The sequence below is a fragment of the Tenrec ecaudatus genome, chromosome 1 (assembly GCF_050624435.1).
Source record: "Tenrec ecaudatus isolate mTenEca1 chromosome 1, mTenEca1.hap1, whole genome shotgun sequence".
NCBI classification, from domain to species: Eukaryota; Metazoa; Chordata; class Mammalia; order Afrosoricida; family Tenrecidae; genus Tenrec; species Tenrec ecaudatus.
In genome coordinates this window covers 34,480,010-34,498,748 of record NC_134530.1, presented here as the reverse complement: position 1 = coordinate 34,498,748, position 18,739 = coordinate 34,480,010, and the positions used below count along the sequence as shown (strand labels likewise).

Below are 18,739 nucleotides of genomic sequence, written 5' to 3'. Positions count from 1 at the left end.
AGAAACTGTAACTGTTTACAGGAGTAGAAAACCCAGTCTTTCGCCCAAGGAGCTGCTGGTGGCTTTGAACTGCCAACCGAGAAGATGCAATCCAACTCTTAACCACACCAGGAACAGGATGCACCACAACGCTTTCTACTCATTTCCTTAGTCACACCCACCACCTCCTGGAAGTAGCTTCGACCCTTTGTACCTGAGAAGAACGTAACCTTTCAGAATGTAACTGGAGCTGCAGAAAGAGGAGGCAGGTGCAGACTCGGGGCGGCCCTCTGGAAAGCCCACCGCATCTATTCCATAAGCTCCTCCTGATGAGGACGTAAAGCGTGTCCCACAGTGAAACTGCTCACACAGAGCCGAGGTGCAGAACCTTTCCGACTGCCTTTCCTTTTGATGACTTGACACATGTTGCAATTTTCATGATCAAAGGCACCATGACTACGAACCAAGTCTTGGGACGTGGGGGAAGGGGGTACTGGTGGCTCTTTTCAAGCTCCAGTTGGCCACCAACCCGTCCTGAGAAGCGCTGTGAACACTCACTGGAGCTCCCGAGCTGTGCCTGCCCCCTCGGGGCAGAGGCACACACTGGGCCTCAAAGGGACGCCAGAGCAGACAGCACTGGGCTCCTGGAAGCCTCTCACACAAGAACAGTGGGTAGTCCTGGATTCCATCGTGGCCCAGCACAACCACAGGTTAATAACAAAGAAGCCAGGGGAATCTCACAGGAAGGCTGTTCCCAGGAAAAGCACCTCCCGACAGGGAAGAGAACCATTTCCACACATCCACATTATATCACGTATCACGGATGATGCGGGCTTAAAACCACCCCGGCAGAGCGCAGTGAATGTAGTTTAATGTATATGTACTTCAGTGTGAACCTTTAAGAGTGTCATTGAGCCTGGAAATGTAGATAAGAGAATTACACACACACACACACACAAATCTTTTATTTTTGCTATGAAAAGTTGATCTTCAACTGCTACCACAATTTTATTAATTTTAACATATAATTTCTAACAGATAACACTCAAAGACAATGCCCTTTCAATCGACTCGAGGCACTGGGGATGTCTCGAGACATGCACCTTGGTTAATCCTCCAAGCACCCACTGGACAGACAGCACACACCTCTACTCTCCTCTTCTGGGGTTTCCTAGGTACCGGCTTGCCCACTGAGAGTGCAAGCGGCCCTCAGGAGGGGATAGAAGAAATGGGCTTATGCCAGGTTTGATGTGAGGTGATGCAGCCTGGTGAGCTGAGTTTACAAAACATTTTTGTCTTTCATTATTTTTTTACTAGGAAATGAGCCTTGTAAGTGTATTTTCTGAAAGTTACCCTCCTTGTGGTGACTCCAGGTTCATGCAAATACTACATTCTCAGGTGCCCTAAATAACATACCTGTGAAGGGAGCTAGAAGACAATGTAGGGTCCAGAGGTGCATATGTATCCCACAGCGTCCAGAGTTAACAGGTGTGTACCATGTAATCCTACCCCAGAGCTATGAGGGACACACATGTCAAAGGATGCTCCGGATTCAGCATGGCCCCACTGACAAAAACATACAGCATCCACTAACACTCGAGGTGGACAATAACCAGGCGAGATGAGGGTTAACACCACTCTCCTTTTAATTCGCTTTGAAGGCAGTGTCTGACGAGACTGCAGGGTAAGCAGCCCCAGGACTTCCACCACCCTTTGTGAAATCTTGCCTTCCGGGGGCTCGGCTTGCTGAAGGCGGATGTGCCGACAGCTAACCCACACTCTCCACGGCTTCGGCCTCCGCCACCGACTCTGCCGCCTCCTGGTTTCCGCTTTCGGGCTTCTTTTTCTTCTTTGCCTTCTGTTCTAGGTTAACCTGAGCAATCTCTTCATTTTTCTCTGTGATGTATTTCAGCTTAAAAAGCAAGATTAAAAAAAAAATTAAAAAAAAAAAGCAAGATTAAAGAACTGTATTTGTACCTGATTGAAAAACACCTCATTGTTCTCAAAACTAAAACCTACACCTTTCCCCATCATTCCTACCCAAAGAATCTGGGTACATAAATTTGGGTTACAAGTCTCCGACTTACATGCAATGTCAATTTTCTTTTTCCTGAAAAAAGCAACTATAAAACTGAACGCGCTGCTAATCACAGCTTCCATGCAGTGCATTTCAATGCAGAAGTGCCTCGACAATCAAGAGTCAAAACTGGGAGCTTGTATACGGCAGGCCTAAGTACACGCTCCTAAGCACCCTACACCCACCCTAGCTTGTGCAGCAACAGTGGCGTACCAGGTACTGGGGACACAAGGCTGAAACCAAGGTCCTGCCCTCATGGATGACTTGGCCAATTGCACCTCTTTGGTAATGAGGTTGGGTCATATGAAGAAAAAAAAAGAGTCTGAAATAAAACAACATTCTGAAGTAAACAAATAAGCAGTCAGGCCACATCCCAGTTACTGTCAGTTAAGAAGACTTGTACTGAACAGCGCTGGACAGGCGGGCTGACACTGTGCCTCGCTGGTGAAGACAGAGAAATGCCTTTTTCACCTCTGCACAGAACCAGAAAGTACCTCAGCAACCTGACTGGAGATTCACGTGCCTGGAAACCTTGAAGGACACTGGGGGAGCAGAGGGAGAAGGTGCAGAGGAGGTGCACCTCTCAACTCCCGCAGAGAGCTCTGTATTGAACTGTGGGCAGTTCCTGAGCGGCAGGTGGCGCCACTGAGAAGGTGAGCTGAGCAGGTGCTGGGCTGGATCCAGAAGCTCAGTGTGAGCGTCCTGAGACACAGGGGCTTTGCGGTTAGGAATCGTTAGGAGGAGGGCGGACTGGCGCAGGGAGGACCCTAATCTGCTGACTGGGGTCCTTATCCGAGGAGAGACCTGTACAGACACCAAGGGGAAGCGGCACGTGAAGGCAGGAGCAGCAGAAACTGGATAAACCACCCTGAGGCTTCCAGAAGCTGGGACAGACCAGGAAAGATGCTTCCCTGAGAGCCATGAGAGCACGGAGCCGCTCCCACCCGGATCCGGGACTTCCAGCGTCCCAGACCGTGACAGAATAAAACCAACACCCAACTCACCGCCAGAGTCAATGCTGACCCAGAGAGACCTACAGCACAGGATAAAACTGCCCCGTGGGTTTCTGAGACGATAATTTTTTTTAAAACATTTTTATTGGCACCGGATCCATATGTCTGTCACTCAGTCCAATAGCCCAATTGTTGAGACTATAGTTCTTTTTTTTTTGAGACTATAATTCTTTAAGTTATTAGAAATCCCCATCTTTCTCCCGAGGAGCGGCTGACAGTTTCGAACTGCTGACCTTACAGTTAGTAGCCCAATGTGTAACCACGATGCCTCCAGGGCTCCTGTACGGCAGAATACATTTCTGTTGTGTTAGGCCACCTGGTATTTTTCTTAGGCAGGCCCAGGACACGAGGGTGACTGTGAAAGTCACAGCCACAAAAGTGCCCTATGCCCTGGGAAGCGCTCAGCCAACAGCACTGAATGGAGCACCTGGGACCTCTGGGCCAGGCATGGCAGGTGGGCCGGGAGGAGAGTACACTGATTTAGCGATCAGCCTGAGACCAAGGCAGCTGTCCTGTTCCTGCCATGGGCCCTCGTGATCAGCCTGGGGCCACCTACTGTCCTCACCTGTAAAATGAGGGCTCAGCACAAAGACTTCCTATGTTCCTTTCCAATGTCCCCTCTTTGAAAAGGCAGGAAATGTGTCCCCTTTTGTGCACACCTAGCCAGAGGAACTCCTCACGGGCAACAGAAAAGAACCCCGATTCCCATAAACTCCAGCCTGCGACCTGTCCCTGACATGACGCTGTAGACGAAAGGCGGGACCAAAGGTTTGTGATCTCAGGAAAAAGGCAAATCACGCAGTGTGGAGAGTGCTGATTAGGAAATTTCAAATTGGCTTTGCAAGATCCATCATCCTGAAAGCAGGTCTGCGTGGTTCACCCCCTCCAGTTGTTAACTCAAGGTGCCCTGGGGGACAGCGCCCTGGCTGCCCGTGATTAATTGAGATAATGTATTCTGATGGGAAGGGGGCGCGAGGAATCCATCTCTTACCAGCGAGTTGCTCCTCCTGGCTAAGAGCTTCACATCGTCCGTGTTAATGGTGCTTCTTTTTGCATGTCTGGAAAAAGGGCAGAAACATTTCAGGTTCTGATGAGACACAATATTCCACTGTCAGACCACCATGGAGCGAGGCTCTCTAATAGCCGTCTTGTCAGACGGAGGTCATTAAGCAAGAGTGGCACAAAAATGTGGGAAGTCACCAGGCAAGACACCAATCAAGTGGGGAGTGAGAGAGACAATGAGCAGACGCCCATCTGTCTAGCCCGCCCCAGGGCCAAGGGTGGCTGAAGAACAAGAAAGGCGCCTGCGCAGTTACGACTCTGCCGACCCGGACCAGCTCAGTCACCATGAAGCCCGCAGAGAATCCAGGGGAAGGCAGGACACAACTGGACGGGGTGAGAAAGTGCCCAGAGCCCCACAGGGCCAAGATGGCCTCGGCTTCAGTCGACACTCACTACGAGAGCATGGCTTTGCTCGCAGGAGGGGCTTCCAAGAGAACGTGGGACGTTCCCAGGACCTTCTCCTTGGGTTCTCCTACGGACCAATGCCCCCTCGGGCCACCTTCCTGAGGTGCTTCTCCCAAGGATGGACCTCCAGGCAAGAGCCTCTGCGGGAAAATGCCGACTCCCCAGTTCCCGCTCATCCCCACCAGGGCCCAGGGAGAGCAAAAAACATCACTCCAACCAGAGTCTGCTTCTTACGCACAACGGGGCTCAGATTCTCATTCCAGTCCTCTTATCTTTGTTTAAACGGTCATTTGGGAAATAGGCTCTGTCCAACCACTATTACACCTTCCTTCTCATTCCCAGCACATGAGAGACAGGTCAGGTCATGCTTGTATCCTCCCTAACCAGCCAGGAGTCAAACACCCAAACTTGCTGCCTTATAGTGAGTGACCCCTGTGGGTTTCGGAGACTTTACGGGAGCAGACTGCCCAGTCTGTCCCGAGACGTGGCTGGTGGTTTCCGAGTGCCGACCACGCAAATTTCAGGCCAACATGTAACCACTGCACCAGCAGGGCGCCCAGCGCAGTGTCAACCCTTAACAAGGAGCTAGCGGGTTCAAAACCGCACCGAAATCCCGCTTCGTCATTCTGCCAAATGACTCCTCTGTATCCCTTCCTGGTGGGCCTATCATCAGATCAAGCTGGACACTCTGATAACAGCCAACTCACAAGTAAAAAGGTGACACAGTAGCAGCAGGACACGACCAGGCCCACAAGTGTCCTGGGGTAGAGACTGCCTGACTGGCCCGTGGAAACACTGTAGAGCCCATCTTAGTCACCATCAGGCTACTCTGTCTGAATGGACCTGTTCCTTGTTCTTGTGAGATGCCACCCACCGAGCTGTCCACTGGTGGACGCAGCTCTGAGCCATCCATCCCTGTGACTGGCTGTAGACGGGGTCCTCCTTCCCAGTCCATCTCCGTGTGGAAGCTGCGCCAGAGCTGTGCAGCATCACAGGCCACGGTCGGATGGGCAGGGGCTGTGCATGAGGTACACTGGCCGGGAACTGGCCACGGTCTCCCGCAAGGACGGGGGGAATTCGGCTACTGAACTGCCTGACCCCACCTCGGCCCCCACCCCCAGCAGCTTTCACCCACACTCTTTTCCTTACGGGTTAACTTATTTCTTGTGGGGCTTGCCACAGACATCGACAAGCATCCCCCACCCCCCTCCCGCCCGCCCAGTGCGGCACGGGAGAACCAACCTTCTCAAGTTCTCTGTCAAAGGGGTACTGGAACGCTCCACGCGTCACAGTCTCAACCGTCCCAACTGAACTTTTATTTCTCCAAGTCTTCGCAAAGTATGTAAAAATTTGCCTTGTCTTTCCCCACCGCTGACGTAGGGACGGCCAGGCAACATGGGGAAGCATGCCCTGAGCCAGCCAGGTGTGCCAGCAGCATCCCATTGTCCTGTCTGAGCCCTTGGGGCTGAGTTGGGGGACACTGAGCGGTTTTGAGGGGCTCACCTGCACAGGGAGAGGACAGATTTAAAGCCTGCCCTCTGAGAACCTACCGCTTTAATTCATTCAACATATTCATCTGGGAAACAAAGAGGCAAGCGTAGCAAGGTACAAAGTGTGGGGTGTGGGAGAAGTTGGCACCGAATCAGGAGTGGGAGCAAATTAGAAAGCTTTCGCCCTTTCAGGCCTTAGTCATTCAAATTGCTTCATAAAAGCAATTTGTTGCAACTGTTTTCAATTACCTCAGGTACTAATTGAAGAGATGAGCATAAATCACCTGTAAAAGCTAACGCTTCACTTCGCCAGCTGAAAGCAAGTCGCCCACTTTTCAAGGAGTGTGTCTGACTCGTAACAAACGTGGCAGATCGACTGGAGACGGGCTGTCATTGTCTGTGCACCTGTGAGCAATTACAGCTGCCAACACAATGTCACCCCAACACAGCAGAGGCAACGCGACCCCGGCGGGAGCGTGCCCAGACCGGGGCAATTGCCTTTTTTGTCCCCTCTACAGAGCTTCCTGCCCCCCCAGAAAGCGCGGCTCCAATCCGCACACCACACACATTCAGAGGCCTCGAGACGTGATGTATGCACCCCCCCCCCCGCCTTCTTTTTTGAGTAATGTTTGTTCTTTAACATAAAGTACTTGGAAAACTTCAGAAAATGTCAAATCAAGTCTGAATCGACGTGATTGCCGCAGCCATTACATTCCTCAGAGCGCCACAATTAGACATGAGCCTCCACCAAACACGCCAAGCCGAGTCGCTCCGGCGCTCCTGAAATACCCCGCCAGATGGAGTCTCAATAGAAGGTACACAGAGCCTCCGAGCACCAAGTCCTTTACCCACCTGGCAAACAATTCAAGGTCCTTTGCAAAATTTTCTGAAAGAGAAAAGAGGTACATTTCAGCTCCCAGGGAGATGAGACAGGATATCGCTATTGGACAGGAAGTAGAGTGACCAATACCACAAACTTTTTCAAGGTGGGAGGAGGCATTTTGGACGGCCCTGGTGGTGCAGTGGTTCAGCGCTGTAAAGGAAAAGGTTGATGGTTCGAACCCACTCACTACCCCTGTAGGAGACAGACGTGGCCATCTGCTTCTGAAAGACCTACAGCCGGAAAGCCCTGTGGGCAGCTCACTCCATTCTAGAGGGTCCCTACGAGTCAGCGGCAGCTCCTCGATGATGGGGGGCTGGGTTTGGGGGTTCTGGCCGTCCTTCCTTGCACCTCTACCCTCCATCACAAAGCTTCTGTTCCTGGTGGCTACATCTTTGGCTCCTAAAAATGGCTTAACTTCGGCTTTTGCCCCAAGTGAGGGTTGTGAGGACATCCAATTCCTCTGGAGCCAAGTGTACATCAGTGCCACGAATGGACTACGAGCTGCCTAGCAGCGCTTCTGCGGCAGGCCTCAGGGCAGCGCACCGCACAGCCACGCCGCGGCGCTGAAGCCCTAGCGCTGGCACAATGCACGTACTGCATGCCCGCTGCCATGCGGGCTCCCCGGGCGTGCGCACGGCAGAGCTGTGCTTCGGAGGGCTTTCAAGCCTGTGATCGTTCCTAAGCAGATCACCGGGACTGGCTTCCGTGGCACCTGTGGGTGGGTCTGAGCCACCAACCGCTCGGCCGGTAGTGGCACTTTCCCGTCAGTGCCACCCAGGAGCTCCTCACGTGCTAACCTAACAGGAAAACAGAGTTCTTTTCTTTCTTTCTTTTTTTCAAACATTTTATTGGGGGCTCATACAACTCTTATCACAATCCATACATACATCAGTTGTGTAAAGTGCATTTGTACATTCATTGCCCTCATCATTCTCAAAACATTTGCTCTCCACTTAAGCCCCTGCCATCAGCTCCTCATAGTTTCCCCTCCCTCACTGCGCCCCCCAACACAGAGTTCTTTTCATAAGGATCCCCGCAGCACTGGGGGCCAAGCCCTGGGCAGTGAACCTGGAGGCCGGCAATTCAAGGCCCACAGCCACTCTATAAGGGAGAGCGAGGCGGCTGCGGCCCGAAGGAGGTGTAGTACCGTCCGTGCCCCTGCGTGCTCACCGTGAGTCAAAATGGACGCGGCACCAGTGGGGTGAGCTTTGGGTTCTTTTGCATAAAATGCAAAAGATTTACTGGAAGAAAGTAAATCTTTATTTATTAGGAGGATAGTCTTTACCTCCTAGGGATTCGTGTCACAGCACCCACCCACCCACCCATTTCTCCCAGGCAAACACCACCTCTGGGGCTGCATTCAAAATTTTTATAGAGACACGGGAGGGGGGTAGCTCACGCTGTTGGTGGAAAAGCTCCATTATCTTCCAGTGCCATTCTCCCACCGCTCTTTGGAAGTCCCCTCCCGTGTATCCGAGTGCACAGGGCCCATGGCTACGCACCACACTGTCGAAAAGTCACTTCTGAAATCGCTGCGACGGTCTGCTTGCTGAACTGCATCTCTCTGTCGGCTGCAACCTCCTTGCAAAGACAGCCCACCGTGTAGTGAACCGCAGCCTTTAGCTTCTGGGCGAAAGGAACGAAGCTCATCAACATCACTTCATGGCTAAAGCTGCAAACAGGAGCTTTTCACATTTTGAAAAATGGAAGACCAAGGAGAGGCTCTCCTCTCCACAGCCTTATCCCTCGGGCTCTTCTCATCCTGGCTGCGAACCCTTTCCAGTGCACTCATCAGTTACCGAGGCCCTGCAGAGCGGGCCTGTGGAAATACTCCTTCAGAGTGAAGGGCGCTGACTGAGGTCAGGGAAAGGCAGAGGGTTAGTGGCAGGCCACAGGGGCCTGCAAAGTATCTGCTTCCCTTTCCCCAGCGGCGCAGGACGAGCTGCTGGATCACTCCGGAGCAAGAGGCAATCTGCTAGGCGTTTGGAGAACACAGGGAAATGCTGCCAAGTAGCTCCCAACAGATTCCAGTCATAGCCCGCATCTTACCAAGGATGAAGGTCAAGGCCAGCCCTGGAGAGGCTCTGGAGGGTGCGGGCTCTTTTGATCCGGAAGCTGGCTAGCCAACCCCTTCACCCTAACATCGCTTTTCAAAAATCACCCAAGTTCATTGCTATGGAGTCTATTCAAGCCTTGACTTGAACTATTGGAAGGTCCAACGGGCAAGTGAATGAATGATGCAGGAAGTTGTGTTTTCCATTGATGCTTCCTGCTACCCTATGGGCAGAGTACCCAAGGGGTGGAAGTTCTTTATGGGAGCAAAGAGCGGCTAGGGAGTTCAAACTGCAGTTAACAGACTAATGCACAGACCACTCTGCCACCAGGGCTCCGCTGAGACACTGCGGGAAAAGCTCTCTTTCCCAAGAGGTAGATGCACAACAAGATCCACACTAGTCTTGTGCCGACAGACGTTTGCCGAGTCCCCCTCTGACCTGGTGGCAGACGGAGCCACAAGGGCGTGCGCTACCCCAGCAAGTGCTCGCTGTGCAGGCAGCCCAACGCGTCACCACGCCGCCACCGGGGTTCCTGCAACATGAAGGGGGGCTGCAAAAACCCCAAGCCAGGACCCTTAGTTCTGGAAGCCAGGGCAAGAGGTAGTTGAGACTTTTGGTAGGAGGGGCCAGCGGGACCATGAGCTTGAGAAGGGCGGGGACCCTCCACGGTCACCCGCTTATCCAGGTTTGCGTGAAGGAGGAGTACAGGTCGTGGATCCTTCTACATACTCGTGGGTTCCTGGTAGTTTTCTCTGTTCTTCCTCCCTCCCGGCCATGGGCTGGGCTAGTGCCCTCTCTGATACTGTACACAGTAGCTAAATCACCAGAATATAAATTCCTCAAGGGAAGGTCCCTATCGGCTTGCGTACCTAGTGCCCAGATCAGCTGGCTGAATGAATGGGAGATCCACACCTGCTTACCACCGAATGCAGAATGAGCTTCTCCTTTCTCTGCTTTGACGGCCTCTTGTAAAATTACAAGCGTTAGTACGTCTTTACACCCTTATTTACTTATTCAAGAAGCATTTACTCAGTGTCTCGAGAGACATAAAGAACATCAGAAAACAAAAGAAAAAGAACATCATCCACGAAGAAAGCAAAAAGCCATTAAAAGACCAAAATAAGATTTTAAAAAAGGGTGTCAGAAGAGACTGACCCTTGCTTTTCATTTTAGAGTGGCTAAGGCAAATGGAAGAAATGATGAAGTCAACGGGGCAGCTCCGGAAGACGCGGTGAAGGAGTGCAGTGAGAGATGCAGAGGCCTGGGGGTGGAAAGCCAACGGTGAAGGACACACTCAGCTGGCCTCAAGCTGAAAGAACCAAAGAACCATCTCAGGCCTTGATTGGAAAATGAGATTCCATGGGCAAAATCATGAATGATCCAGGAAGCATGGGAGAAACACAGAGGAATATACTCTACCCAAAACAGCATCTCAAGAGGTAGCATGTGATGGAAAACCAACGGTATTGAAGGATGACGTACAAGCCGCGCTGAGGACAGTAACAAAAGGCAAACTCACTGCTATGGAGTCAGTGCTGACTCAGAGGTTTCTGAGATGTAAGTGTTCACAGGAATAGAAAGCCCAGTCTTTCTCCCACGGAGCTGCTGGGGGTTTCAAACTGCTAACCCTGTGGATTACAGGCCAACAAGTAACCCCTACGCTACCAGGGTTCCTTTAACAAAAAACTGAAATGTTTCAACAACCGGATGAAGCACTGGAAGAACTCACTCGTCTCTACAGAGAAATTTAGAAGGCAGCTGCCTGGACATCCAACAACAAGGGATCCTTATTTGTGCCCATTTCAAAGAAAGGTGATCGAATAGAATGATGTAGGAATTGTAGGGCAATCTAGCTCCTATCACATGTAAATAAAATTTTACTGAAGGTAATTCAATGAGACATGGACAGAGAGCTTCCAGCAATCCAAGCTGGGTTCAGAGGAGGGCGTGGCACAGAGGTCAGCATTTCTGACGTCAGATGGATCTTGGCTAAAAGCAGACACATTTACAGAAAGATATTTGCACGTGCTTTACAGACCACGCAAAGGCATAATGAATAGCACATGAGGGCCAACTTTTAGACCAGGCATTCCAAGAGACTTCTTGTGCTCACGTGGAACCCAGACATGGGACAAGAGGCAGTGGTCCACACAGAACAGGGGAATACTGCGTGGTTTACAATCAAGAAAGGTGTACATCCAGGCTGTGTCCTTCCACCGTATGTCTGCAATCGCGCGATAAACAATCGGAGAGGCTGGCTATATGGAGAGCGCACTGGCTGAATTGAGGAAGGTGGGTTACCAGCCTGCAAGATGCAGATGACACCACCTTGCTGGTTAAAAATGAGGACTTGCTGATAAAGATCGAGGACTGCAGTTGTTAGTGTTAATTCCAACTCAATGTACAGAAGACCAAACTCCTTACAACTGGCCCCAAAGCCAACATCATGATAAACTGAGAAGAGATTGAAGTTGTTCAGGACTTCATTTTGCTTGGGTCGACAGCTAGTGCTCAGTGCAGCAGTAGTCAATACATCAAATGACGTTTGCTTTGAGCAAATATGGTGCCGACGTGCTGAAGAACAAGGATGTCTCTTTATAGTCTAAGTTGTGTCTGACCCAAGTCATAGAATTTTCAATGGCCTCATCTGCATGTGAAAGTTGGACAATTAATAAGACCAAAAAACTGATGAACTTGGGATTATGGTGTTGGTGAAGAATATTGAAAATATCATGGACCATGTGTTAGTCCAGAGACACTCATATGTGCATAAGAAAGAGCTTTATATACAAGAGCAATTATAGATTAAGGAAGCATTCCAACCCAGTCTAACCCTCATCCATATGTCCAGTACCAGCCTATAAATTCCCCTTCAGACTCACGTAACACATGCAATGACACCAAAGCAGGAGGATCACAGGTCAGTGGGTGGAAAGTCTTGAGGATCCAGTGGAGGTAGAGGCATCTCAGCACTGGAAGGGCTCTCCACGTGGTTTCTTCAGCTCTGAGGTTCTGATTGCTATCAGCCTGTCTCCATGTGGCTTTTCAATAAGAATGTCTCTCTCGGCACAGTGTGGGAATTGTGCCCAACCAGATCCCACCACACCGAGGCAAAGCAATGGGGGAGTGCAGCGGAACAGCAAGGGAATGGAGCGGCAAGGTCCCCAGAGAATGCTGAAGGTAGACTTTGGGGCCAGGGCATGGTGCCCCAACATACTGGACTGGAAAACACTCCTAAAGGCCAACAAACAATCCTTGAACTAACTACAAGTTTTTCTTTCTTGTTGTGTTTTGTTTTCTTTGTCAGCGGTTTGTTGCTGTTGTTTTGTTGTCTATTGTTGCTTGCTCTGTCTTTTTGTGCATGTTATTATCTCCGCAGGTCTGTCTAAATAAGATAGGCTGGATGAACAATCTGGAGGAAAAACAATGAGACCAACAGTTCCAGGGGGAAATGGGATAGGGGGAGGTGGGGGGTAAAGAAATGGTGTTAACAAACCCAGGGACAAGGGAACAATAAGTGATCCAAATTGGTGGTGAGGTGGGTCCGTGGGAGGCCTGGTAGGGCATGATCAAGGGTAATGTAACGAAGAGGTATTGCTGAAACCCAGGTGGGGACAGAGCATAATAGGGGACAGGAGGAAAGTCATGGGAAATAGAAGAAAGAGATGGGAGGGAAAGGGTATTTATAGAGGTCTAGACAAAGACATGTACATATGCAAATATATATATGAGGATGGGGAAATAGATCTATGTGCCTATATTTATAGGTTTAGTATTAAGGTGGTGGAAGGACATTGGGCCTCCACTCAAGTACTCCCTCAATGCAAGAATACTTTCTTCTACTAAATTGGCATTCTATGATGCTCACCCTCCCAACACAACCGCTGAAGACAAAGCGGGTGAATAAGCAAATGTGGTGAAGAAAGCTGATAGTACCCGGCTATCAAAAGATATAGTATCTGGGATTTTAAAAGTTTGAGGGAAAACAAGCAGTCATATAACTCAGAAGCAACAAAGCCTACATGGAAGAACACACCGGCCTGTATAATCACAAGGTGCCGAAGGGATCAGTTATCAGGCACCAAAGAATAAAAAAATCATATCATTGGTGCACACCTCCATGATACGATTGCTGAGGACAAACGGGTACATAAGAAAATGTGGTGAAGGAAGCTGATGGTGGCCGGCTATCAAAAGGTATAGCGTCTGGGGTCTTAAAGTCTTGAAGGTAAACATGCGGCCATCTAGCTCAGAAGCAACAAAGCCCACATGGAAGAAGCACACCAGCCTGTGCGATCACGAGGCGTCGAAGGGATCAGGTATAAGGCATCATCAGAACAAAAAATCTTACCATAGTGAATAAAGGGGGGAGTGCAGAGTGGAGACCCAAACCCCATTTGTTGGCCACTGAACATCTCCTTACAGAAGGGTCTAGGGGAGGAGATGAGTCAGTCAGGGTGCGATGTAGCACCGATGAAGAATACAGCTTTCCTCTAGTTCCTAAATGCCCCCCACCCGCCACCATCACCACCACTATCATGATCCAAATTCTACCTTGCAAGTAAGGCTAGACCAGAGGATGTACACTGGTGCAGATAAGACCTGGAGGCACAGGGAATCCAGGATGGATGATCCTTTCAGGACCAGTGGTGTGAGTGGCGATACTGGGAGGGTAGAAGGAGAGTGGGTTGGAAAGAGGGAACCGATTACAAAGATCTACGAGTGACCTCCTCCCTGGGGGGCGGACAACAGAAAAGGGGGTGAAGGGAGATGTTGGACAGGGCAAGATATGACAAAATAGTAATTTATAAATTATCAAGGGCTCATGAGGAAGGGGGAAGCCGAGAGGGCGGGGGGGAAAAAGAGAACCTGATGCCAAGGGCTTAAGTGGAGAGCAAATGTTTTGAAAATGATGAGGGCAATGAATGTACAGATGTGCTTTACACAACTGATGTATGTATGGATTGTGATAAGAGTTGTATTCGTCCCTAATAAAAGTTTAAAAAAAAACTTGGGGGGGAAAAAAAAGAAATCTCTCTCTGGGAATGAGTGTGTGTCCTGCCTCCAGTGAGTTATTGATCTCCTCAGCACCTCTAAATGCGGTCAACAAGGTATGACCTGATTGACAGGCTAGACTGTGCCACTTCAGTCTCAATCCTCAAATTGACAACAGACGCTGTAACTACCACAGACCACCGAAGGCGAAACAAATCTGTCTTGGAAGTACAGCCAGGCTGCTCCTTAGAAGCAAGGATGGTGAGACTTCATCTCTGGTTCTCTGAACAGGCTGTCAGGAGAGAGCAGTCCCTGGAAAAGGACATCACACTTGGTAAAGTAGAGGGTAAGAGATAAAGAGGCATGCCCTCCAGGAGATGGACTGACACAGGGGTTACAACAATGGGTTCAAACAAAGACTGGGGAGGCGGCACAGAGCCGGCAATGTTTTATTCTTTTGTTCACAGGGTTGCTATGGTTTGGAACTGACTTGTCACGTAACACAACAAAACAGACAGCCAGATTCCATACCAGACAAGTAACACAACAAAACAGACAGCCAGATTCCACACCAGACAACAAGAAAACAAAAACTGAAAAAGACAGACGTGCCTTCAAGGCGCTTAATCTCTCATACTCTTTGCTACTTCAAAACCATCAACAAGGAGAGATTAAGGTGAAGAACTGTTCCAGAGAAGCCCAGAGAAACAGCATTGTTATTAAATACATGCCTGAATCTTGATTAGGCTCAGATGAAGAGAGATGACTAACAATAACATCTTTGGAAGAACTGGAGAAATCTCAATATGGACTATACACTAGGCAATGAGATGATCAATATTACACTTACTAGATGCATAATTTATAGATTAGGTAGGAGAATGTCCATTCTTAGAAGACTCATACTAAAGCATGGAAGTTCAAAGAATCAGGTATCTGTGATTAAGACGCAAGTGATTCAGGGGTGGTGGAGTGGGGCTAAGCAAACTATGAGGGAGCTTCAAATAATTCATGGAAACATTCCATGAGCTTTTCCTTCCATTTTTCCACATTTTGAAGCTTCTTGTTGAACAAAACGTTAACAATTGCTCATCTAAGTGAAATGCATATTGGTGTTCCCTGCACCCTTCTTGCCATGTTTCCTAAGGTTCTCACCTTTCAAAACATTTTCACTTTGGGGACAGACACCTCCTGAGACTTACTCTTTGACAGAAAGGAAATCATTCACAGGCTGCACAGCTGACCCCTCTGAGGGACCCTTGCTTCTTGCATCAAACCTCCTTACACCTGTCATGTTTTCCTGACTGCCACACTACTCTAGGTGCTAAAAAAAAAAAAAAAACAACCCAGACATACGCTGTGGTTATTTTCCCAACTGCATAGATTAGAAAATTCAGTTGACACAACCAGTAAACGGGTGGCGGCGCAGAGGTTGGAACCCGGAGACGGAGGGCTGGGTTGAAATCCAGGCTGCTCGCCTGTGGAAGGGGCACGCTAGCCAGTGTTTCAGCTCTGCCCCCCTACTGTGCGCACCCACTGTGCTCAGGGCCTGACACGGGTCCTTTCAAAGCTCCCCCTCCACTCGCACGATAACCCTGTGGGTGACCGACACGGTCGCTATCCCCATTTCACAGAAAGGGAAACTGAGGCTTGGCCCCAAAGTCAGACAGTGGCTCCGAAGATGCCCGGAACTCCCCCTCCAGCGGCTCCGAGGGCGGACAAGGTGCGACCCGCCCCCCGAAGACCACCAGCCACACACTCCTCGACTGGGGGGCTGGGGGCGCCCGAGCCCACGGCGCGGACCCCACCAGGCGGGGCCGAAACCGCACGCGGCGCTCCCAGCCCGGCGGCGCGCGCGCTCCGGCGGCCGTTACCGTGGAGACCACCTCCCAGCATCCCCCGCGGCAGCCGGTCCGCGCAGGCGCGTGAGGGCCTGGCCGGCCGAGGTGACCGGGGTCTCTCCGGAAGCGCGCCGCCCCCCTCCCCCGGCCCAGCCGGCCGCCGCCGCCGGGTACCTGCTGGTACGTGAGTCGCTGCTGCTCCTCCGCGCTCGCGTCCTCCATCGCGGCGGGCGGCCCGAGCAGAGAGAGGAGGAGGCCTCGAGGGCCGCGTCGGATGGTCCCGCCGGCGCCGGCCCCGCGAGAACACGAGGCGCGACGCTGTGCGCCTGCGCGCGCGGCTCCGGCCTCGGTTTCCCGCCCGCCCCCGCGCCCGCTGCCTGCACCCACCCGAGCTCCTTCCCCTCCCCCCCCCGTGCCTGCACCCACCCGAGCTCCTCGCCCCCCCCCTCTGCCTGGACCCACCAGAGCTCCTGACCGCCCCCGCCCCCTCTGCCTGAACCCACCCGCGCCCCGCCCCCACCCCCGTCCCCCGTCCCCACCCCCCGCCTGGACCTGCCCGAGCCCCTGCACCCTGTCCTTGCTTGTCTGGACCCCACCGAGCCCTGAGGTCCTGACCGTGATGGATCAGCGGTCTACAGGTGGAGCGTCCTTTATTATGTTACCGACATGGAAGAGGCCTAGCACGCAGTTTACAAACAGCCGTAAAATACAGACTGCCTTATTAGACATTCCATACACCTGTGTAACTAACTGTAGGGTGATTTGCAAACGCCACTGTTGACTGTTTAGAAGTCTGTCACCAAGATTAGGAGCCCAGGCGACACTTTTGGGTAAGCGTTGGACAGATCCCCTCAAGGTTCGGGGTTCAAACCTGCCAGGACCATAAATATCGACAGCCTTGAAAACCCTATCCCTAGGAGTCCAAAGCCAATGGAGAACCGTTGGTTTATTATTTTTATTTTTTAATCAGCAGCCTGAGTGTTACAAAATCTGTCTGAGTAAAGAACACCAGTCATCTCATGGGAGCCCTGGTGCTGTCACTGACAAAGAGTTAAGAATTTTCCTGAATAAATAAACCCACAGCCATCGAGTCAGTTTCCACCCAGGGACTCCCAAGCACAACCGCACCTCGAAATCCTTCCTCTGGGTTTGCCCCTGGTTTTGACCACGGGGACAATCCATCTCCTGAAGGGTCTTCCTCGTGCTCTCCGACCCTCCCCCACGCATAAAGTCCTTCCACAGGAGCTGGGCCCTCCTGACAACACGCCCAAGCATGTGAGGTGAAGTCTCATCATCCTGGGTTCCAGGATCATTCCGGCTGTCCTTCATGCAAGACAGAATGGTCTCTGTTCTGGCCGCCCAAGGTCGATTCAGCCCTCTTTACCACCCGCCTGATTCCAGTGCTCCTGCGCCTGCCTTCCTCTTGGTCCGTCTTTCGCTGCACATGAGGCGAATGAGAATACCATGGTTGTTGGCTCAGGTGCACTTTAGTCCTCCAAGTAACATCTTTGCTTATTTTTTGTAAATTTAAAGAATTTTATTGGGGGCTCTTACAGCTCTTATAAACAATCCATGTATCAATTGTATCAAGCATATTTGTACATCTGTTGCCATCATTATTTTCTAGACATTTACTTTCTATTGAGCCCTTGGTATCAACTCTTCCCCTTCCTTCCCCACCCCCACCCTTGTGACCCCTTGATAAATTATAAATTATTGTGATTTCCATATCTGACACTGACCGCTGTCCCCCCCCCCGAGGTTGTTCGTCCCCGTGGAGGGGTGTGTATGTGTGTGTGTGTGTGTGTGGTTATGTGTCTATCATCTCAATCAGATCAGTTCCCCCGTCTTCCTCTCCTCTCCCTACCCTTCATCTTTGCTTCTTAAAGCTGAAAAGAGCTCTTTGCGTAAAGCAATACGCCATTTGATTGACAACTGCTTCCATGAATATTGATTGTGGATCCAAGTACAGTGAAATCCCTGACAAATTTAATATTGATTCCATTTATCATGATGTCAATTGGCCCAGTTGCGGGGATTCTTGTTTTCTTTATGCAGGGGTGTAATCCACACTGAAAAATTGTAGTTTTGATCTTCATCGGTAAGTGGTCCACGTCCTCTTTCAGCAAGTGAGGTGGTGTCCTATGCATATTGCAGGCTGCTGCTGAGCCATCCTCTAATCCAGGTGCCATGATCTTCATAGAGTTCAGTTTGCCCCATATTTGCTCAGTGTGTAAATTGAAAAGTATCACTACAGGATACAGGCTTGATGCACACCTTTCTTGATTTTAAACTATGCCATTGAGGCAATTCCAACTCATAGTCACCCGCTAGGACAAAGTAGAACCGCCCCCTGTCATCGTCACAGACCCACGTGTCTGTCAGTTTGTCATGTGTGGGGGCTTGTGTGTGGGTGGAAGCAATGACACTGGTATTTCAAACACCAGCACGGTTCTCCACATGAACCAAGTTTCAGAGGAGCTTCCAGACTAAGAACAGGAACCAGCTGTCCACTTTGGAGGCGTTGGCCGCTGACAACCCTAGCATGGAAACACTGTCAGATCCATTGTGGTGGCATAATGATCAGAAGCAGAACGTTGTCAGAGGCGGGGCCAGAAGAGGAGCCCCTCAGGGTGGAAGGGACTCGACATACGACTGAGGAAGAGCTGCCTCCTCAAAGGAAAGCCGCCTGTCTTGTGAAGTCTGTGAGAATAAAGGCTCCGGGACCTTCCTTTACTGATAGGACATGACTCAGGACCGGAACAGACAGCTGCAAAATTCTAATAGTGATTGAGGAAAATTGGAAGTCGCCAAAAATGAAGTGGCACGCATAAAGATAGAAAGCCTAGGCATTCGCGAGGTGAAGTGTCCTGGTACTGGCCCTTTCGAATCAGAAACTCTGATGGTTTTCCATGCTGGGGGACAAAGAGGAAGGGCATT

The 18,739-nt window shown here is 50.7% G+C and overlaps 1 protein-coding gene across 2 annotated transcripts; it reads right to left on the bottom strand.

The window, feature by feature from the left end:
• Positions 1 to 1,601: 1,601 nt before the first annotated feature.
• CENPS (centromere protein S) lies at positions 1,602 to 16,129 on the bottom strand. Of its 2 annotated transcripts, none has more exons than XM_075550822.1 (5): positions 15,974 to 16,129; positions 8,412 to 8,535; positions 6,879 to 6,912; positions 4,061 to 4,127; positions 1,602 to 1,891 (listed from the first exon to the last, which is right to left on the bottom strand). In XM_075550822.1, the coding sequence occupies exons 1-5, from the start codon at positions 16,019 to 16,021 to the stop codon at positions 1,748 to 1,750; spliced, it is 417 nt and encodes a 138-aa protein (XP_075406937.1). In that variant the 5' UTR covers positions 16,022 to 16,129; the 3' UTR covers positions 1,602 to 1,747. The 2 variants fall into 2 exon arrangements, with proteins under 2 accessions (XP_075406937.1, XP_075406940.1); XM_075550825.1 differs by having other exon boundaries at positions 8,412 to 8,532; positions 15,974 to 16,121.
• Positions 16,130 to 18,739: the final 2,610 nt, after the last annotated feature.